We start from the raw sequence: 23,421 nt of genomic DNA on the forward strand, positions 1-23,421 counted from the left end.
ACATGCTGATGGCACTGGCCCCACTTGCACCCACTGACGGCGTGGAGCAATTGGGGCTGGTGCCAGTAGTGGGTGTGAGTGGCGGCTCCAGTGCCAACTGTGGATGTGAGCGGGGCTGGCACCAGCAGTGGGTGTGAGTGGTGGCTCTGGCGCCAGCAGCAGGTGCGAGAAGTGGGTGCCGGCCCCAATTGCCCCTCAGAGCAGGGGGAGGTGGAGAAACCCTGAGGGGCGATCGGGGCCGGCAGCTGCTGCTCACACCCGCTGATGGTGCCGAGCGATTGGGGCCGGTGCCAGGCTCTGGCAGCAGGTGTGAGCGGCTGCTCTGGCACCAGCCACAGGTGCAAGTGGAGCTGGCACCTGCAGCAGGTTTGAGCACCGGGCAGGGCCATGGTGCACAGGAGCAAATAATTTTCGGTAACCACCAGAGGCTTGCCCCGGTGACATTGACCAGCGCTCCCCCTAGGTCTGGTGCCGCCATTCACCTGCTCCACCATCCCGCCGCGGCCGACACCAACCATGTTCTGTGCTCTACCACCTGCTGCCGATGCCCGCCATGGTCTGCGCATGCTCCCTGGTGGTCAGCGCACGTCATAGCGACCGGTTGTTTGGTTGTTCTGCCGTTTGGTCTATTTGCATATTAGGGTTTTATATACAGTATATAGATGATTTCTTCAATAAGACCTATTTACTGAGGAGGTGGCAATATAAATAAATACATTTAAGAAAAGTTATCCCTGGTGATAAGCAAAATGACTTTCCAGTTAAGATCATTTTAAAAATGCATTTTATTTAACAGATCATCTAAAAATTGAATTAGATGGGAAAGTATTCCCTGAGTAACACAGTATTAGTAACTGACATGTTATGGTATTTTGCCTTTTCTAGCTAGTGTCAGAAGCAATATACTTTTTTTTTTTAAATGCAGAATTTTCTGCCATGATAAGAATAGCCAAATATATATAGTGACTGTGGATTAACTGGTTTGTGAATTATCTTGACCTCTTTTCCCTTTTGACCAACTTCTGGCATAGCACATACTAAAGTGGAAGGGAGGATAAGGTCAGAATACAAGTGGAATTAATCTAATTGTGAGATCCTAATTGACCAAAATGGGATTGGTGTTAATTAAAAATCAGCTTTTTAATTTCCTCATAATATTTTGGTCCTCCCTAATTGATTATTAAGAATTATCTGTTAATTTTTAACCCTTTGCACTCGCTTGCTTTTTTCTCGATTCCTTTATTCTAATGCTAACCGTGTCGAGTCACACTCGACATCCGAGTGCAGAAGGTTAATTTCTTGCATAAATGGCTTGATAAAGATGTTTTCTTTTCCCTAATGGCTGAGTTGTTTTAAGTTCTTGTATTGAACATAATTTAAATTTTTGTAAGTGGGCAAAAAACCTAGTCTGATTGAAATTGTGCTTTAATATGAATATTGTACTGGGAAAGCTGTTTAAAAGGTAGAAAGTGAACAGACCAATATATTTTCTTCTAACTGACTCTGGAGTTACCAAAGAAATATAAATCAATCTATCCTATATAATAAAGAGCTAATATGCAAATGGGTGTCACACCCTCATGCCATTAAGGCTCAGACACTCAACACTGGGGAGATAGGAATGGGGACCAGCCAGACATAAATGAGCTTGAGAGAGAGGAATAGGGACCAGTCAGGCACAAATGAGCTCGTGAGAGAGGAATGGGGATCAGCCAGGCTGCGGCCTGGGAGAGGGACCCACCCTGCGGTCCTGGGTGCCAGTGGCTGCACCTGCATCCCAGGAGAGGGACAAGCCGCCCACCCCATGGTCCCGGGCACCAGAGCCTGTCACTGCGGCCCGGGAGAGGGATAAGCCTCCCACCCCATGGTCCCTGGCGCCAGCATTTGCCTCTGTGGCTCAGGCAAAGCCGCCTGCTCACGGTCACCTGTGGCTGCAGCCAGCTCAGGTGAAGCTGGCCCAGGTCCTGGGTACCTGCGGCAGGAAGCCCAGGTCCTGGGTAGCGGGGCGAGGCAGAGGCGGTTAGGGGTGATCAGGCCAGCAGGGGAGAGCAGTTAGGGGCAATCAGGTAGGCAGAGGTGGTTAGGGACAATCAGGCAGGCAGGCAGAGGGGTTAGGGGCGATCAGGCAGACAGGCAGGTGAGCAGTTAGGAGCCAGCAGTTCCGGATTGCGAGAGGCAATTGGACATCCCCTGAGGGGTCCTGGATTGGAGAGGATGCAGGCCGGGCAGAGGGAGAACCCCCCTCTTCCCCCCAGTGCACGATTTCTTGCACCAGGCGCTAGTCTATGTATAAAAACCTAAGCAACTCTGTATCTATCTTTTTGTTCAACAGTTTATAATGTTCTTTATTATTCATAAATGAGTGAGATCATGTGGTATTTTTCTTTCATTGACTGGCTATTTCACTCAGCATAATGTTCTCCAATTCCATCCAGGTTGCTGCAAATGGTAAGAATTCCTTCTTTTTTATGGCAGCATAGTATTCCATTGTGTAGATGTACCATAGTTTTCTGATCCAGTCATCAGCTGATGGGCACCTAGGCTGTTTCCAGATATTAGCTATTGTAAATTGTGCTGCTATGAACATAGAGGTGCATATATCCTTTCTTATTGGTGTTCCCAGTTTCTTAGGATATATTCCTAGGAGTGGGATTACTGGGTCAAATAGGAGTTCCATTTTCAGTTTTTTGAGGATAGATACAGAGGCAGTAAAGCATCAAACAGTCTATCAAATTACAGCAGGAAGGGTAGGGAGAGGTGGGGAAGATAAGAGATCAACCGAAGGACTTGTATGCATGCATATAAGCATAACCAATGGACGCAAAACTCTGGGGGGTGAGGGCATATATGGGAGTGGGGTGGGGGTGGGGGGCAATGGTAAGATATGTACACATATAATACCTTAAAAAAAAAAAAAAAAAAAAAAAAAACCTAAGCAACTGAACGACCGGTTGCTATGACATGCACTGACCACCAGGGGGCAGGTGCTCAATGCAGTAGCTGTCCCCTGGTGGTCAGTGTGCTCCCACAGTGCGAGTGCCGCTCAGCTGACCAACGGGTGCCAGGCACAGGGCTCAGGGCTGGTGAGCGCCATTGTGGCGGCGCAAGCCTCTTTCGATTGGGACTGACTGGGCGTGAGCCCGCGCCAGGCACATCAGAGCCGGGATGAGTGGGAACGGCAGACAGGAGTGGCAGGTGGCATTGGACTGCTGGTTTCGCCTGGTCTCCGCAGGCCAGGGATCCAACTGAAACCAGCAGTCTGACATCCCCTTGGGGTTTCCGGATTGCGACAGGTGCAGGCCAGGCTGAGGGATATCCCCCCCCCCCCCCCCCCGTGCACAAACCTGTGCATTGGGCCTCTAGTGTTCATATAAAAATGTGAATATTTTATTATTTCTATTTTAGATACAAGAGCAGGATATTAAAAATCACTGGTCTTGAAAACAGCTTTACCAGACTTCATTTCTTGCTAATTGTTTGTTATGGTTATCCACTTTAATTTAAAAGAAATACTGATCACTAAGAATATGTCAAGTACAAAGTAAAAACTCTACAGTAGATACTTTCTTCTATAGACAAATAAGCATTGCATAGTAAAAGGCTCGTTTTCCCCGTTAATGTTTTCTGAAAAGCCAAATGGTGATTATGAATTTGACTTGGATAATAAATAACTTATTTTTAGGTTTTCCCACTTAATATTCTAAAGAATATATTTTTTAGAAGAGCCTTCACCCCAATTGTGTTAAACATTGGAAATTGGCTGACTTCTAAAAAATATACCTTTGCTCCAGGATGTAATTTATTGATCTCCTTTGCCAGAGTAGTCAATATTAATTATATAGCACAACTTATAATTAAGTTAAAAGGGTTTTGGTATACTGAGAGGCATTTTAACATCTTGTAAAGAAAAGTCTTGCAGGATTTTTTCCCCCACCCACTTATAGTAAAATTGATCTGGAAAATGCTTCCTTAATTTAAGTGGTAGAGGCTGACTATTTCCCCATTATGTCAGCTCTCCATATAATTATAAGGCCACATTTTGCTGTCATTCAATAGGGATGTTATGGTAGCCAGAGCCAGGCGTACTTATGTTAAACGCATAAAAAAGGTTTGCTTTTATATTATCAGCTTTCATAGTAGAATAATGGAATAGACTTGCCACTTCTTAGGGACTTAGTTGGGCAATTTTAGCACCAGAGGCCTCACTCGAATGTGTACCTTTGTGTACCCCTTTGGCATCCTGAAACTTTAGTAATTTCCGTATTTATGTACCATATTTCTCCATTAACTATACTCTCTTGTATGAGCCTTTCTAGTTGCGTCCTGTTAATTTTCTTTAGAAGAAGAAGAAAATCTTTAGGAGAAAAAAATTCTTTGCTTCCTTCTTTTATCTTTATTACTAATTTGCCCCCACTTAGCACTGTAAATAGAATATTAGTAGAACTTTTGAAACTTCCTTTATACTTTCCTCTCTTCACATTTTTCTCTTCTCCCACCAGGAGTAACACTTTATTTCACATAGGTTTATATTGTGAAATAATATATTTGCCCACTAACCTTTATATAATTGAAATCGTATTGCTTGTATTATTTTCAACTTTGGTTTTGAGATTCATCCGTGTTAATACATTTTAATTGTATGTTACTTATTTTCACTATTGAATTTATTGTTTTAATATAGCACAAATTAATTATATATTCCACTGTTAGTATTACTGGTCTTTTTCCAGTTTTTGCTATTACAGGCAGTACTGCCATAAGTATTTTTGTACTTGTCTTCTGTGTTGTACATACACAAACTTTTCTCCAGGGTAACCAACCATAAGTTGAAATGCTGAGTCCCAGCTTCACTAAGTAATGATATTCCCAGTCTCTCCCACCAACTCCCCCACTCCAAAACACACTCTTCTTCCCCGTGTACGTTTCCTCAGCAGTATATAAAAATTCTTGTGCTCTGTATCCCTGCCAGTCCTTGACATGGTCAGACTTTTTTGTTGTTTGTATTTTTCTATCTGAGGAGGCACTAAATAGGATCACATTGTAGACTTAGTGTTCATTTTCCTTATTCTTGTAAAATTTGTATGCTTATTTGCCGTTGTGTCTGCTTTACTGTAAAACATGATTTTTGCCTGTATTCTATTAAATTGTCTTTTAAAAAAATTCATTTGTATATGCTGAATACTAAACTTTCACCAATTATGTATATTGCAAACAGTCTATAGCTTGTGACTTTATTGCAGATAGTTTCTAGATTGTGTGACTTTTCATTCTTTATAATTTCATTTGGGTTTTTTATTGTTGTTTTTTAGAGTTCTAAGAAACATCTTTATTACAAGCACTTGATTTTTTACACACACCACAGGTTTTGTCAAATTGTTTTTATTTACAAAATTTCTCTGTCTTCCTCCCAAACCTGATATTGTAAAGTTTTGGCATATAAGATAGATAAAATAGGGGCTGATCTGATGGGGGTAGTAGACCTGGAGTAGTATTACAGGGATTTCTTTGAGGCATTTAGGACTTTGGGATTTTCAGGAATCCATGCTGAAAACCATTTCTTTAAGTTAAAATAGAATATTAAAACAAAAATTTAATAAGACAGTAAATTATCTTTATTACACAGAAAATTATCCCCATCTCCCACAAACACACACTTAGCTGATTGTTCAACTCCTTGCACTTAAAAAAAATATATTGATTTGAGAGAGGGAGGAACATCAGTTTGTTGTTGCACTGTTTTTGTTTTATTGATTTCAGAGAGAGGGAGAGAGAGGGACAGGGAGAGAGGGGGAGAGAGAGAGAGAGAGAGAGGGAGAGGGGGAGAGAGAGAGAGGGGAAGAGGGGGAGAGGGGGAGAGGAGGAGAGGAGGAGAGGGAGGGGAGGGGGGGGAGGGGGAGAGGGGGAGAGGGGGAGAGAGAGAGAGAGAGAGAGAGAGAGAGAAGAAAGGAAAGAAAGAAAGAAAGGGAAAGGGATTGACTTGCTGCCCCACCCACTTATGTTTTCGCTGGTTGATTGTATGTTGCCCTGACTGGAGATAGAACCCACAATCTTGGCTTATGGGGAGGATGTTCTAACCAAATGAGCTACTTGGTCAGGGCTTCAACTCCTTGCACTTTCAACCTTAAGTTGTATAGTCAGGAACCAAAAATAAGTATGAAAGCCTTCTGAACAGGTGACATAGCTTTAATCTTTACTGCAAGCCATTGGCTTTATAAAAAAGCCTTTAATTTGAACTTTATGGACTTTAAAATTGTATAGAATTTCAACAGCTTTGGTTATCTTGATGGTTCAGCTGTCTTTTAATTAAGAACTACAAGTTAGAGGTTCATTGATACAAGGTTCTTTGAGTATATAGAAGCAGATTTCACTCAGCACATTTGAATGACTGCTCTGGGCCACATACTTTGTTAGTCCCTTGGTACTATGAAGAGACGTGAAAACATGTCCTGTTTGCTAATTACACACCTTGAATGGCTGAAGTAAAGAATGAAGGGTAAGATAAGAGGTGAAATTAGACAGTGGCCATTTAATGACAAGTCTTTGTTCAATATAAGGGACTTACACTTTGTCCTATAATTCAAGGAGTCAGCCTCTAGCCACCGCAATAAAGTGAGTTGTGATTTTTTTGCTGGTGGAGGGTCTTGCCTTCAATTTGTAAAAAAAAAAAAAAAAAAAAAGGCAACATCTGTGAAGAGCAATAAAGTGGTGAGTGCAATAAAAATGAGTTATACCTGTATTGGGTTTAACCAGTTAACTGCCATGCATCCAAAACAGAAACCAGTTTGCATCTATAGACGCCTATGACATACAAAGGGTTAAACAAGGTTTAGCAAGTTTCTTTCTTGATAGGCTTAGCCCAAACTTTCATTGCAGGAAGGCTTATTGTGAATGCTTAAGAGGAGAATATAGAGGGCAGCATTTGGTGATGGTTTTGAAGAATATGCCACTGCACTATAAGAATGAACATTTAGGTAGCATTTGCTTGCTTTTCTGATGGAGTCTGGGTCAACTGGCATTGTTATGGCAGATATCTTATCACACCCATTATGGAGCAAACATATCAATATGAATTGTAATGATGATATCAAGGCAAATTTAATGTTTGTAAAAATCGTGTTTGTATTTATTTGGTTTTGGGAGTTTGGGCATTTGTAAATGTAAATAAGATTGATTGATACAAGGAAGGACAGGATGAAGAGACCATCCTCCTATATAATAAAAGCCTAATATGCTAAGTGTCCGGTCCACCAGTCGGCCGTTCAACCAATCAAAGTGTAATATGCTAATGACATGCTAAGGCTGCTCAACTGTTCGCTATGATGTGCACTGACCACCAGGGGACAGATGCTCCAACTGGTAAGTTAGCTTGCTGCTGGGGTCCGGCCGATCAGGACCGAGTGAGATGGGCCAGACACGCCCTGGAGCCCTCCCACGATCCCTCTCCTGCTGGCCAATCTCCTGCATCCCTCCCCGGCCCTGATCATGCACCGGTGGGGTCCCTTGGCCTGGCCTGCATCCTCGCAATCCGGGACCCCTAGGGGGATGTTGGAGAGCCAGTTTTGGCCCAATCCCGCATGCCAGGCTGAATTCGTGCACCGGGCCTCTAGTTTGAAATAAAAGTCTGTAGATATATGGGGTTTGAACAAATGAGTTTAATTAAAAGACCAGATTGTTTTGCTTATCCCATCTCCATAGCACAGTCTTCTTCCAGCTTTCAGACTGTTCCTTTGGGGCCACAGATTAAACAGGTTGGAGGAATTTATACATATCTAATTTTAATACCACAAATCTTATGTTGTTTACTATAGCCTTTCCTAAGAAGCTCATATTACTTTTTAAATTGAACTCAGATGAAAGTATTAGAGAAACTTACTTTTAATAGATGAATTAATTAAAGTACACTAAATGGAAAATCTGCCGGTGTTTAATGGAAATTAACCTCAGGTCAGATTTTTAATCTAGTTTTGTTTTATAACTGTGTCTCTTAATTAATTGTATAATTATATAATAATGCCAAGGTATCTACATTTATCAAACTTCTTTTATTTTTTGGTCATAGACATAATATATCCTGAAAACAAGGAATATAATTATGAAATTAGGGTAATTAAGAAAATAGCTAATTTTCTTTTGATTTATATTAACATTAATTTATTTTATCTTTGAACAGATGATGAATAAAGTATTTGGAGGTACTGTGCACAAAAAAAATGTTAGAGAAGATGGAGTCTTCAGTATTACCATGGATAACACATGCTCATTATTCAGGTATTACAGATATTTTTAGATGAATGAGAATAGTAGTAGATTAATTTAAAGTTGTGATTGTTATGCTTCAAAATTGGAGACTGTAATTCACTATTGGCCAAAGGTGTAATTGTCATAGTATTTATTTTCCAGTTGGGTGGCAAAACAGCAGAGGAGGTGGTGATGTTCACTAGGAATAAGGAAAGCACTTATGATTTAATTTAAAAGCACCTCTGCAGTCTTGGACACCTATTTGGGATTGCGTATTGTGATTTCAACATTTGTAGTTTTCCCTTTTCACTCTTTGATGTAGAGTGTGATTCTAAACATGTATGCCAGATGTGGCAGATGGATACCGTTGTAAACTGTCCTGCATCTACCAAATGCATTTATATACCTTCCCATACCACATTCTTGTTGTTACTTAGCAATCCACCTATTTGTTGGACTCATTTCTTAATATGTGCTTTGTTTCCCTCTGAACTTTATCTACATTGAGCATAACTACCTGGTATGCTGTCTTTTTAATACAGTGAATTTATTAACTGATTTCATTGCTACATGATAGTATATTAGGTGTATAACTTTAAAATTGGTGAATGAGCTGTTCACTAGCTTCCTAGAATTACTTATCTCTGCTTTACTAAAACAAGTAAATAAATAAATTTGCTGAGTTTTCAGAAAGACCAGAAAATTTAAGTGTTAGTCACTTGCTTTCTTTTTTTGTTTTTTTCTATGTTTGGGATTAAGCCCATTTTTTGAGCTAGATTTAATATTTTTTTATTGGCTTTTTAAAATAATGGATAAAAAAAAATTAAATTCCAGCAGTGTTGCACTGTTACATGCTTATTTTTATTTTCCTGATCAAACTAGAATTTCTAAAGTAAAAGAAAAAACTTCCAATTATAAGATGAATGTGACTACAGTTGAAACACTGTATTGTATAAGTGAAAGTTGCTAAGAGAGTAGATCTTAAATGTTCTCAACCACACACACACAAAATGGTAACTATGTGAAGTGATGGATGTGTTAACTAACCTTACTGTAATTATTTCACTGTATATATAATTATGTTGTGCACCTTAAACTTGCACAGTGTTTAAGTTAATTATATCTCAATAAAGCTGGGGGAAAAAAGTAAAGGAACCCATTAATCATGTCTTTAATTTACATATTTATGTGTTATATTTTACTTTTTGTGTGTTTAGGGGCCTTCAGAAGGAAGAAATTGTTTTGCTTACTCATGGAGATAGTGTAGATAAAGTAGCTGATGGATTCAAGGTTGTGGCACGTTCTGGGAACATCGTGGCAGGTGAAAATTCTAAAATTTTGCAGATTTTAAAAAATTTATCTGAGTAATCTAAAATATGTTTCTTATGAGATACTGTTTTTGATTTTTCTTATTTTTAAAAGATAACTTAAATGTCATAGGATTAATCATTCATTAATTTGTGAAGGGAATTTAGTATTAGAAGGCTTATCTATAAGTCACTGGTTTGCTCTAAAATACTTTTAAAAATGTTTATCCTAACAAGTTTTTCAGATATAAAACAGCCGCTATACTTTTTATAGCTCGGGAAAAATTTGAGAACTGCCATTCTTTCTAGGGTGCTATATTTATAATTGCCTTTTTAAATGCCTTTCTTAGCTATGCATAGGCATGTATCTTGAATGGCTGCAAAACAGAATTTCTCTGAACCAGGGTTGGCAAACTGACCTCTGAGTCAAATCCAGCAAGTAGTCCTGTTTTTGTATGTGGAACTAAGAATGATTTTTACATTATTAAAGGGTTATAATAAAAGAAAGAGACTGTTCATGTGTATTCCTAACATTTTTACTATCTAGCTCTCTGTAGAAAGCTTGTCAACCCATACTCTGAAACCATTTTTTGTTCTGTTTTTTTTTTTTGAAGAAGAAGAGGACTTGCTTTTCTGGCTGTTTGTAATCACTTGCTTACTAGATAACTGTAATGTAAATAAATTACAAGTAATTCTGGAAAAAAAGAAAAAAGTGGGTTAATTAATAAAGTTCTTTTTTGTTTGAAATGCCATATCTAAATAATAAGTTGAAAAAAAGATTTGTTATGGCTAAAATGAATTGAGTAAACTGCCCTCAGTTACTTATCAGGATAATATATTAGCATAAGAATGGTTTTCATAGTGACATGTTTTTATTTCATGTAAAAGATCAGCAGTGGTAGGTGGCTTATGTATTTTTATTCATTCAACAAATATTTTAGTATCTGCTATGTACCATCACAGTTCTAGGTGCCAAGATACAGTAATGAACAAAATGGACAAAATATTTGTTTACTTTCTAGTGTAGGGGAGGGACAGACTATACAGACTGGATCGGTTGTCAGTGTTTATTAAGTACATTGAAAAAATAGGTGAAGAAAGGAGTGTTTCAGAATATGTGTGATTAGAGTTGTTTTATTAGATATTCAGGGAAGGTATTTCTGTAAGATGATATTGGAAATGAAGGAAGGAAGTACAGACCTTTCTGGATATTTGGAGAGAAAGGAAAGAGCAGTGCAAAGCTTCTGAGATGGGACCATGTTTGAGGAACAGCAAGGAGACTGGTTGGAGTGGAGTAAACATGGGGGAGAGTGTTAGTAGTTGAGGCCAGAGAGGTTACTGGGGACCAGAACACAGGACCTTTGAGGCCATTATGAAGTCATTTGCTTTACTCATAGTGAGGTGGGGTTAAGGAGAGATGTGATCTAACTTCAGGATTATCCTGGCTATAATGAGGAGAAAAGACAAAGTCAAATGTGGAAGCCGGGAGGCTCACTAGAAATCTATGGTAGTAATCAGAAAAGGAGAGAATGGTGTAAGGAACAGTGTGGCAGAGGTGGAAGCGGCTGGGAGTAACTGGGTTCTCATAGAGATCTTGTACATATTTTGTTAGATTTATACATAAGTATTTCATTTTTGTGGGGGTGTTAATTGTGTTTTAAATTTCAAATTCTACTTCTTCATTGCTGATGTATAAGAAAACTGAACTTTTGGTATTAACCTGTATCCTACAGTCCTGCTCTAAACAGTTATTATTCAGGAGTGTTTTTTGTTGTTGATACTTGCAGGTTTTTTGCATAGACCTGGGGTGAGAACATGGTTTATTTTGGTAATCACGCTAGCTTGAATGGCTGGAATAGAGAATGAAAGGGAGATGAGAAGTAAAATTAATTGGACAGTGGCCATTTAATGACCACTCTTTGTTTAATATAAAGGACTTGGACCTTGTCCTGTAGTCAAGGAATCAGCAAACTACAGCCTCCTGCCAAATCAGGCTCACTGCCTGTTTTTTTTTATAACCTGCAAGCTAAGAATGGTTTTTATGTTTTCAAATGGTTAGAAAAATATTTTAAAGAGAATTTTAAATGAAATTCAGATATCAGTGTTCATAAATAAAGTTTTATTGGAACACAGCAGCATCCAATTCTTAAGGTATTGTCTATTGATGCTTTTAGTTGCTTCAGTGACAGTAGGGCCTACAAAGGCTAAAAATACTTACTCTGGCCCTTTCTAGAAAAAATTTACCAAATCCTGCTGGACATAAAATTTACAAAATTTGTGGGATCCCCCGATGACTGGGTCCTTCTGGAGTTTTTGTCTCTCAGGTTTGTTCTTCCCGAGCCTCTAGCAATTCATCAGTTGTGTTCAGGTTTCCCCACATCAGCAGTTTGCACCCATGGGTTTCTGCTCTGTTAAGTTGTCATTCTCTGTATTCACTGTCGGTCTCTCCAAGGGCAGTAGTCAGCTTTTTACTTCTTGTTAGGACATAGTGGCATCTTCCAGCTTTTTACATTCCAGACTGGAAATGGAAGTTAGACTGGATTCTGACATGTTTTGAAGGGAGAGGATTTACTTTTGGGATTGCATGTGGAGTGAGGATGAGGGTAGGGTCCAGTTTAACTCCCAAAGTTTTCGGCCTCAACAGCCAGAAGGATGGCGTTTCTGTTTACCTGATGGGGAAGATTGCATAAGTTTGGGTTTGCATATTTAATTAAAGATGCCTTATTAAAAATTGAAATGTAGGTATGAGTAGACAGTTGTATATATGAGTCTGAACTGGAGAGGAAAGAACTGGGCTGGAGGTACAAATTTGGGAGTGTACCAACAAATTTGGGTAGAATTTAAGGTCATGAGAGTGACATCACTCAGAATGTACAGAGAAGAGATTTAAGGCCGAGTAGTGGGCAACTTGCATGTGTGGCGAGGGATAAGATGAAGAGGAACTAACAAAAGATTCAGAAGGAGCAGACAGTGAAATAATTAAGTGAATCGAGAAAGTGGTGTCTTCGAAGCCAAGTAAAGAAAGTGTGAGGTGCTTTGGTATAGTAGGATGAGTATGAGTTTGGGAGTCTTCAGGCCTGTTTTAACTACATAAATAGTTGTGAGTTCAGACAAGTTTCTTGATATCTCAGAGCTATAAATGGGTAATACATGCACATGTGAAATATCTAGTCTAACATCTACTGCCCAGTAGTTAATCAGTAATTGTCAGAAGCACATTAGTCCAGTTAGTGAAGTTATATTTGTGGTTAATGGTACACTTGAAGTATTTTGTCTGGTCTAATATATGAGATTCTTCTCAGAGAGAAAATTGGTACCTGCACATTCTAGATGAAAGCCATGTGGGTCCAAGAACCAAAATTTAGTTATTGCATTTAATAGTCAAGGCATTGAGTAATCTAGGTGGAGAAGTGAGGTTACTATGAAATAATCTCTGTAGGACTTATTTTATTACCACATAGTTCACTAATTGCTGCATAAGGAAAGACTTTTAAAGAAAGATCATGATAATAGAATTTTTATTTTTTCCTGTTGCTGAAAATCCAGCTAACTCATATCAATTTTCACATTTATTGAGGAAGAAATTATTAGGAATTATTGTGAATACTAGTAGAGTCTTTTCAGTATGAAAAAATTTTAATTTGTGATTATTTTTTCTGTAAAGGTATAGCAAATGAATCTAAAAAATTATATGGAGTACAGTTCCACCCTGAAGTTGGCCTTACAGAAAACGGGAAAGCAGTACTGAAGAACTTCCTCTATGATATAGCTGGGTGCAGTGGGACCTTCACTGTGCAGAACAGAGAACTGGAGTGCATTCGAGAGATCAAAGAGAGAGTAGGAACATCAAAAGTTTTGGTAAGCAATTTACATCTGAAAGTCTACGAATTTATGTAATAATACTAGAACGCAGAGCTGGCTTCCTCAACGTTATAGCCCGTCAGTGTTGACTGGGTTCATACGCTTTGTGAGTTGCACTGTTTGAGAGTGCTTTTTCAGTTCCATACATTCCTTTGATAACAATGTCTTAGGTAACGATTTTAGCTGATAGTTTTTATTTTCTTTTTGCTTATTTTAATCAATTTTATCTTTTACATTTCACCCTGTAGGTTTTACTCAGTGGTGGTGTAGACTCAACAGTTTGTACAGCTTTGCTGAATCGTGCTTTGAACCAAGATCAAATCATTGCTGTACACATTGATAATGGCTTTATGAGAAAACGAGAAAGCCAGTCTGTAGAAGAGGCCCTCAAAAAACTTGGAATTCAGGTCAAAGGTATTGATGACTCCCAGAAAAGTTAATTTGCGTGTCAGGACTTGTTTAATCAAATCTAGCCTATGGTTTAAATAAGCACATTGTCTTAACCAAGTTCAGTTTTCCCGGTAATCTCAGGGTTGAAAATATTTATTTTTATTTTTATAATTATTTCTGGTTCAGGAGGGAATCCCAGTTTAAATTTTAAAACTGTTGCTTACTCCTAATGTTATATATAGATAAAAAACCTACCATTTTCCAGTTGTCATCATTTTCTTCTACTCATTCTGTTTCTTTTTTAAGTTATCTTTTCCCATCCATAATACTATTTATGCATGAGAATAACCAAGCCTTCCTATAAAGGTATGTCCATATAGTTTATTTTACAAACAGTTAGGCTTATATAAAGAAGAGTTCTGAAAAGTCTACAGTCACTTTTTTTTTAAAGGCCACTAATCAACTTCTTAGGCCATAACTCCATTTACATTTGTGGAAGTCTTTGCTTAAAACAAAAACAAAAACAAAAACAAAAACCAACAAGATGCAATCAATAGTTATAGTGAAATCATGTCAGTAGTTTAATGATGCAAACCATATATATTAAGGAGTTATTTGAAATCATTGCCCAAAGATTGAATATAAAATGAAGATTTGTAATTAAACATGTGAAGATGGGTCTATTTCTCCTTTCAAAACTAAAATGACAGCATGAGTATAAAACAAGTGTAATGCCACAAGGACAAAGAACAGAGAAGGGAATATGGGGCTAATGGTTTCAACAAAATGTTTGGAAGGTGGAAAGCAGATGGGTAAAGCAGATTATCTCTAAGCTAATAAAGTTTAAACTTCATGACCCTTTACAAGTCAAACCTTTTCCAAAATCCTGGGTGGGACCCTAGTATTATATTCAGATGGTCATATATTTTTATTAAATTTGCAAAGTAAGAAATTTTAATAACTTACGGTTAATTAACACTCTTTTTTCTAATTTGACCTTTGTTGGGTGGTGGTTGAGTAGCTGTGGGCATTTTGGGATTAGGCTAAGAAAAAGTTGAGTAAGGTCTATTGCTAGTGGTGGGTCTTGCCTTCAGTTTGTAAAAAAACAAAGCAACATCTGGGAGAAGCAATAAAGCGAAGCAAAAAGCGAGGTATGCCTGTACATATGTTTTATATAGTTCATTTCATGTTAGCCACCCTACTATTGCCTTGTGATCTTTTTAAATACTTAATTTGTCAGTTCTATTTCTTTTCTTTTTTCATGTATTAACCCTCCTGGGTTTTTTTTTTTCTTGTTTGTTTTTTAAATATATTTTATTGATTTTTTTTTACAGAGAGGAAGGGAGAGGAATAGAGAGTTAGAAACATCGATGAGAGAGAAACATCGATCAACTGCCTCCTGCACACCCTCTACTGGGGATGTGCCCGCAACCAAAATACATGCCCTTGACCGGAAACGAACCTGGGACCTTTCATTCCGCAGGCTGATGCTCTATCCACTGAGCCAAACCAGTCAGGGCTGTTTGTTATTTTTTATTGATTTCACAGAGGAAGTGAGAGAGGGAGAGAAAGAGAAACATCAGTGATGAGAATCATTGATCAGCTGCCTCCTGCACGCCCCCTACTGGGGATCAAGCCTGCAACCCGGGCATGTGTCCCTGATAGGAATTGAACCTGGGATCCTTCAGTCCACAGGTCGACGCTGTATCCACTGAGCCAAACCAGCTAGGACTCAATTCTATTTCTTGAAAGAGGCTTCCAAATTATAAAAATTTTTAGCCCCACAAAAACTGCATTGTTCCTGGTAACTGACATAGTAGAATGGAGGACTCCAAAACCTTGGTGTGGGGATGAGGGGAGAAAGCCATCAAAAAGCAAGACTTCTGGGGAGGCTCAGGAATTAGAAGCATTGGCTTCCTTGTGGTTCCTGGTTCTCTGGGTGAGCCTAAAATGGATTGGTTGGAAATCTGGGAAGCAGATTCTTTTCCTTAATGTGGGAACAAACTGCTGTTGTCCCTCCCAATCAGAGGACTGGGTTCATTCTCTATAGAGAGGCTAAACAGGAGAGGCTTTGGACTTTGGCAAATTAATAATGCCAGGCATAGTTGAGAGTGAAAGTAAGATTTTACATTAAAAACAGTAGGATTAAGTAGAAATGTTTGTACTGAATAGTGACTCTCTTACCCCACCACTACTTCTGAGGATAGGCAGGAGATTGGAGGTGTCTTCTCTGGAGTACAGAACTTAAGAGAAAGACCCACAAATTTACTGTAGGTCCCCCAATGAAAAAGCAAGCTGCCTTGTCATCTTACAGTGAAGCCCACCAATTGTTCTTATTACTAAACTAGAGGCCCAGTGCATGATTCATGCACTGGGGGTTACCTCAGCCTGGCCTGCGCCCTCTTGCAATCTGGGACCCCTCGGATGTAGTAGTCTGCGAAGTGGAAGGTGGCCAGAGAGGAGCCTGAGCCTGAGCCCAGGCCAGGTGCCGTGCTACTTTCGCTCATCCCTGCCCCATTGTGCCTGCCACCATCCCTGCTTGGTAGCACTGCCGTGGAGGTGGGGGAAGCTCATGCCACTGCAGCTGTGCTTGCCAGCTGTGAGCCTGGCTTCTAGCACCCGGCAGTCAGCTGAGTGGTGCTTCCACTGTGGGAGCACACTGACCATCAGGGGGCAGCTCCTGCGTTGAGCGTCTGCCCCCTGGTGGTCAGTGTGCATCATAGTGACCTGTCATTTGGTCGCTTAGGCTTTTATATGTATAGACTAGAGGCCTGGTGCACAGATTCGTGCACTGGTGGGGTCCCTTGGCGTGGCCTGCAGGGATTGGGCCGAAACCAGCAGTCCAATGCCGCCTGTTGCCCCTGCCTGCCACGGCCTTGCGCCCAGTCAGTTCCAATTGCAAAAGCTCGCGCCACTGCAGCGGCACTTGCCATCTGTGAGCCCTGCTTCTGGCACCCGTCAGTCAGCTGAGCAGTGCTCCCGCTGTGGGAGCGCACTGACCACCAGGAGGAGGCTCCTGCGTTGAGTGTCTGCCCCCTGGTGGTCAGTGCGCATCATAGCGATTGGTCGACCAGTCATTCAGTCACTTAAGGCTTTTATATATATAGATAGAGATCTTAGTTGGTTTTTGAATACCTTGTTCTTAAATATTAAGGGACAGTCAAGAATCACTAAGTGTATGTTCATAAACATCAGTTTCTCAAGAGACTAGTCTGTGTAGTTCTGAGAACTTTGATCACTGTATATGAACCATTGCTGTTAATTTCCTTGGGGCCATGATTTTCTGCTGTCACTTTTGCCTGATTGTTCTGGTAATGGACTGAGTAGGGGAAAAACAGCCAGCATAATTTATGCTACCATGAGCCTAGATCATTAAATGTCACAGGATTCACAAAACAAAATTAATGAGTACCTCTGTCTAGACTCCATTAATCATGGTTTATTGATTGTTCTGGAATATGTAGGCAAATTAATGGGCGATCAAAGGACCCATCTTGTTTTTTTTTTCTGTAGTTTGATTTGTTAGTATGATATTTAGAAATATTTTTAAAAAAGATTAAAACACGTTTCTGCTCCCTTTCCCCAGTGATAAATGCTGCTCATTCTTTCTACAATGGAACAACAACTCTACCAATATCAGATGAAGATAGAACTCCACGAAAAAGAATCAGCAAAACGTTAAATATGACAACAAGTCCTGAGGAGAAAAGAAAAATCATTGGGGATACTTTTGTTAAGGTACCTTTTTAATATCCTCAAGGTGTAGTGTTTTTAATGTGAATTTTAGTATTTGTTTTTTCTTGCTATTATATCAAATGACCAAATTTGCTGACTAATTTTTATTTTATTTTTGGATAAGAGTTTTACTGTATATTACTACTATATAGACCAATAGTATAAACTGTTTTATATTTTAAAAACATGTATTCTTATGTTTTGCTATTGATTTGATTTAACTATTTTAAGAATAGGTATTTTCAGTTGACGTTAGACTTTCAGTATTTCAATGACTAGTTTTTAGCTTTTGAATGGGGGGAATGTTTGCATACCTTTTTGAATCATGTTAAAGCATGTTCTTTAAAGAACATATGTTGTTAAAGGAGTTTATTTTGGGAGTTGGTAGATTTATCCTTAACATGGATGTCAATAACAAAGTCAATATTGCACAAGGACTTTGAGAAATTTATCTGAAAGTATAAAATTTTGCTGTCTTTTTAAAAGAGTCATCTTTTAAAAGGCTCTTTTACTCCGGTTGGTTATAGATTGCCAATGAAGTAATTGGAGAAATGAACCTGAAACCTGAGGAGGTTTTCCTTGCCCAAGGTACTTTACGGCCTGATCTAATTGAAAGTGCATCCCTTGTTGCAAGTGGCAAAGCTGAACTCATCAAAACCCATCACAATGACACAGAGCTTATCAGGAAGTTGAGAGAAGAGGTAGGTAAAAACTTACGAAACTTTCCCATAAAGCCTCTTTCCTCTCCCCTTAACCATTTTTAAGTGTACAATTCGGTAGTATTAGGTGTATTTGCATTGTTGTGAAACAGATTTCTTTAATTTTTCATGTTGCAAAATTGAAATGCTCTATACCTATTGAACAACAGCTACTATTTTCTCCCTCTCCCCAACTCCTGATAACCACCATTCTACTTCCTGTTTCAGTGAATTTTACTACTTCAGAAAGCTTATATAAGTAAAATCATTTTGTGACTAGCTTATTGCACTTACCATAGGTCCTCAAGGTTAATCGATGTTAAGATGTCTTTTCTAAGGCTGAATAATATTCTGTTGTATGTATATACACATTTTGTTTATCCATCTATCTGTCAGTGGACATTTTGGTTACTTCCACTTTTGGCTATTGTAAATTATACGATGAATCTGGGTTTGCGCATATCTCTTGTAGACCCTGCTTTCAATTCTTTTGGATATATACCAGGAAGTGGTAGATCATGTAGTTGTATTTTTTTAAAAATATGTTTCATTGGTATTTTTGGGGGGGAAAAAAAGAGGGAGGGTGGGAGAGAGAGAAACATCGATCGGCTGCTCTCCTGCGTGCTCCCAAGTGGGGATTGAGCCTGCAGCCTAGGCATGTGCCCTGCCTGACTGGGAATCAAACTGGTGAACTCTTGGTGCATGGGACATTGGTCAACAAACTGAGCCACTCTATCTGGGCAAGATCATGTAGTTGTATTTTTAATATTTTGAGGCTTTCTTCATGTTTTCATAGTGGTGACACCATCTTACATTCCCATCAACAATACCAAGAGTTCTAATTTCTCAAAACCTTGCCAGCACTTGTTATTTGCTATTGTTTTAATAGTAGCTATCATAATGGCTGTGAATTATGTCTCTCTTTATTTTGTGCATAAATAAAGAGAGTAGTGGTAACTCATTGTGTAGTGGTAACTCATTGTGGTTTTGATTTGTATTTTCCTAATAGCTAATGTTTCTAAATACCTTTTCATGTGCTTATTGGCTATTTGTATATCTTCTTTGGAGAAATATCAATTCAGATACTTGCCCCTTTGTAAATTGGTTTATTTATCTTTTCATTGAATTGTTCTTTATATATTCTAGTTACCAGTCTTTTATAAGATATATGATTTGCCTTCTGTATTATCTTTTCACTTTCTTGATGGCATCATTTGGAGAGTTTTATTTTGAAACACTAGTAGTATATATTTAATTTTCCTTGTATTCTAACGAAAACTATATCAGAGATAGGGGAAGATTTGCTTTGATTTATTTATATCTAAAAGATTTATATTTAAAATGTGTTTTAAAGAGAAATAAGGTCACTGAAATGTTTATCTAATGACTATAAGCATACAGGAGGAAGTGAAGTTTTAAAAACTGATTTTTTAAATCTGAGGTAAAAGACAATAGGGAAAGCCAATAATTTATTACCCTTTGTTTCCATGTGATTTTTGGTTACTAATTTGTGCTAATTGTTTTTTTCCTCCATATAGGGAAAAGTAATAGAACCTCTGAAAGATTTTCATAAAGATGAAGTAAGAGTTTTAGGCAGAGAACTTGGACTTCCAGAAGAGTTAGTTTCCAGGCATCCATTTCCAGGTAAAATTAAAATTGAATTGTTTGATTTGTTCTTAGGCCTTCATGTTGATGAAAAATCAATTGACAATTTTGAAAGAATTTGTTATCACAAGGAAAATGTAACTTGAGAGAAAGAAAAAGGTGTGTAAGGAATAAACATTTTTTTTAGTGTCTAGTGTATATACTTCATTTTATTAAAGAGTTATTTTCCATTGTATTTATATTTAAATATTATACCATACCAAAATTATATGATGACATATCATCTTACCATCAGATGAGAAAACCAAGGTATAGAGATATTTTAATTGTCACACAGTTATTGGTGTCAGAACTGGGATTTGTATATTCTTTCTATGATATCATGATGGAAGACAGGGTTAATAAAACTTGGTTCTCTGAAATCCTTATGCCGTGGCTCATTTATCTGAATGGCTGAACCATTTCTTTGCACAGGCCATATGTAACTAATTTATAAACAAATAAAAAATACTCAGATGAAATAGTTATTTTGTCATATAAAAAAACAGGTGATATTTGTTTAAAGTTGGGATTGAGAATCTTGTTTTTTTTAAATGAGTTCTTGAATTTGGGCAAGTTTTGTACTTCAGTTTCTAGCTCTCAGCATTTGGTGGTAAGTTGAGAAAATGGTTTAATGAAATTTAAAAAAGCAATAGTTCACATTTCTTGAGTGCTGGTATGTCCTAGGCATTTTGCTACATATTTTACAAATACTGTCTTATTTGATCCTCACAATAGAAACTATTTGCAATGGTGATATATCAATTATATAAAAAATAATAAATTTTCCAGTCAGTAAAACTGAAAAAAAAAAACTTTGAAGTGGCACTTGGATATTAATTTTTGGAAAGGTTTTATATTTTGGGAGTAGTGACATTTTTATATTAACATTTCAAAATAATTTTTAAATTATTACTTTTCACTTTAGGTCCTGGCCTGGCAATTAGAGTAATATGTGCTGAAGAACCTTACATTTGTAAGGACTTCCCTGAAACCAACAACATTTTGAAAATAGTAGCTGATTTCTCTGCAAGTGTTAAAAAGGTAATTACGTTGGATTTATATATTACTAGCGGCCTGGTGCACGAAAATCATGCACTCGGGGAGAGGTCCCTCAGTCTGGCCTGTGCCCTCTCGCAGTCCAGGAACTCTCGGGGGATGTCTGACTGCTGCAGAGGTGGGAGAGGCTCCCGCCGCTGCACTTGCCAGCCATGAGCCGGGCTTCTGGCTGAGCAGTGTTCCCCCTGTGGGAGTGCACTGACCACTAGGGGGTAGCTCCTGCGTTGATTGTCTGCCCCCTGGTGGTCAGTGCGCATCATAGCGACCAGTCATTCTGCCGTTCAGTGATTTGCATATTAGCCTTTTAATATATAGGATGGGAGTTTTAAACAGACACAACTAATCAGTACAAGGAATTGAATGGATTCTTGTTGTACTCCAGAATTTACAGTGGTTTTATTAGGGTTTCGTTATTTGAAAATTCAGAGTAATTTAACTTTTGGAATGACTATGAAGAAAATATTCTACGTATAAACACTTAAAATGCAGACTCCTATTTTCAGTTATATAGCAGATTGGATGCCCTGAATCCTTAAAAATGCTAGAAATGAAAAGGTGTTTTATTTATTTATTTGTTTGTTTATTTATTTATTTTTGCTTTGTTGTTGCTCCTCCCCCCAAGTTTTCATATTATTATTATTATTCTTTTCATTGTTTTTTAAGTGTTTAAAGTATTACATACTAGAGGCCTGGTGCATGAAATTTGTGCATGGTTAAGGTCCCTAGGCTTGGCCCGTGATCACGGTTGATCTGTGGGGCGACTGACAGGGTGATTGGGGCCCCTGCTCACACTGGCCTTGGCCTGGAGCAGCCTGCTTGCCAGCCCCACCCCCAGCTGCTGCCATTGGTTGCCTCTCTCTGTGGGGTGACCAGCGGGTTGATCAGGGGACCCCGCTTCCACCAGCCTTAGCTGGCCTGGCACCACCCGCTTGCTGGCCCCGACCCCCACTCCCGCTGGTTGGAGCCTGAGGGCTGGGGGCAGCTCCTGTGTTTAGTGTCTGCCTCCTAGTGGTTAGTGAGCATCATAGTGACTGGTCGTTCTGCCGTTCAGTCGATTTGCATATTAGGTTTTTATATAGATGTCTCCTTTTTCCCCCATCGACCCCTCCCTGGCCACTTTCACCCCTGAGGACAAGCTCCCACCACCCCAGGGTCCATGTCCATTGGTTATGCTAATATGTATGCATACAAGTCCGTTGGTTGATCCCTTCCCTCTGAGGTTTGATGGTCTGTTTGGTATTTGTCTCTGGATCTATTTTTGTTCATCATTTTATGTTGTTCATTATATTCCACAAATGAGATCATGTGATATTTATCTTTCTTTGACTGGCTTATTTCGTTTAGCATAATGCTCTCCGGGTCCATTCATGCTGTTGCAAATGGTAAAAGTTTCGTCTTTTTTATAGCCGTGTAGTATTCCATTGTGTAGATGTACCACCCTTTTTTAATCCACTCATCTGCTGATGGGCACTTAGGCTGTTTCCAAATCTTAGTTATTGTAAATTGTGCTTCTATGAACATAGGGATGCATATATCCTTTCTGATGGGTGTTTCTGATTTCTTAGGATATATTCCTAGAAGTGGGATTACTAGGTCAAATGGGAGTTCCATTTTTAGTTTTTTGAGGAAACTCCATACTGTTTTCCACAGTGGCTGCACCAGTCTGCATTCCCACCAGCAGTGCACAAGGGTTTCTTTTTCTCCACATCCTCACCAACACTTGTCATTTGTTGATTTGTTGATGATAGCCATTCTGACAGGTGTGAGATGGTACCTCATTGTTGTTTTGATTTTGCATCTCTTAGGTGATTAGTGACTTTGAGCATATTTTCCTGTGTGTTTTGACCTTCCATATGTCCTCTTTCGAAAAATACCTATTTAGGTCCTTTGCCCATTTTTTGATTGGGTTGTTTATCTTCCTTTTGTTAAGTTGCATGAGTTCCCTGTAAATTCTGGTGATTAAAGCCTTATTGGAGATAACATTGGCAAATATGTTCTCCTATGCAGTGGGCTTTCTTATTGTTTTGTTGATGGTTTCTTTTGCTGTGCAGAAGCTTTTTATTTTGATGGAGTCCCATTTGTTTATTTTCTTAAAAGATGTTTTAAAATACTGTATATGTGTTATAAGAAAACAAGGGGAATTATTTCAGCTCCAGATTGAGAAAGAATGGAAAAGTCTTCCAGTCTATCTGTAGTTTTGGTGCCTAAATTCATAACCTGTGTTGTCTGAAAACCTGCAAGCTGAGAATTCAATTCTTATTTAAAGTGGACCTTGGTTGGTAGTGCTTCCAGGTGTCAGGCAAGAAGCAGTGTAAATTAATTTACTCTTTGGAATATCTTCAACCAGGCTTCAAAGAATTCCCATAGATACAGTTCTAGCAAATATGAGCTTACAATAAAAAAATTACAAAATATGTATAGAAATAAGGCTCCATGAATCAGAGCTAGTGGAAACGAGAAGAAAACCCTCAAACTCTTCAAATACTGAA

General features: G+C 38.7%; 1 protein-coding gene across 1 annotated transcript in view; it reads left to right on the forward strand.

Annotated features, from left to right (window-relative positions):
• GMPS (guanine monophosphate synthase) overlaps positions 1 to 23,421 on the forward strand; it is a 51,571-nt gene that overhangs the window by 16,239 nt on the left and 11,911 nt on the right. The window contains exons 4-11 of the mRNA XM_008142218.3: positions 8,171 to 8,268; positions 9,456 to 9,559; positions 13,210 to 13,403; positions 13,655 to 13,820; positions 17,383 to 17,534; positions 18,059 to 18,232; positions 19,768 to 19,873; positions 20,802 to 20,917. Of these exons, the coding sequence (XP_008140440.1) occupies positions 8,171 to 8,268; positions 9,456 to 9,559; positions 13,210 to 13,403; positions 13,655 to 13,820; positions 17,383 to 17,534; positions 18,059 to 18,232; positions 19,768 to 19,873; positions 20,802 to 20,917 (1,110 nt within the window). The remainder of the gene's footprint in view (positions 1 to 8,170; positions 8,269 to 9,455; positions 9,560 to 13,209; positions 13,404 to 13,654; positions 13,821 to 17,382; positions 17,535 to 18,058; positions 18,233 to 19,767; positions 19,874 to 20,801; positions 20,918 to 23,421) is intronic.

The sequence above is a fragment of the Eptesicus fuscus genome, chromosome 3 (genome assembly GCF_027574615.1).
Source record: "Eptesicus fuscus isolate TK198812 chromosome 3, DD_ASM_mEF_20220401, whole genome shotgun sequence".
NCBI lineage: Eukaryota > Metazoa > Chordata > Mammalia > Chiroptera > Vespertilionidae > Eptesicus > Eptesicus fuscus.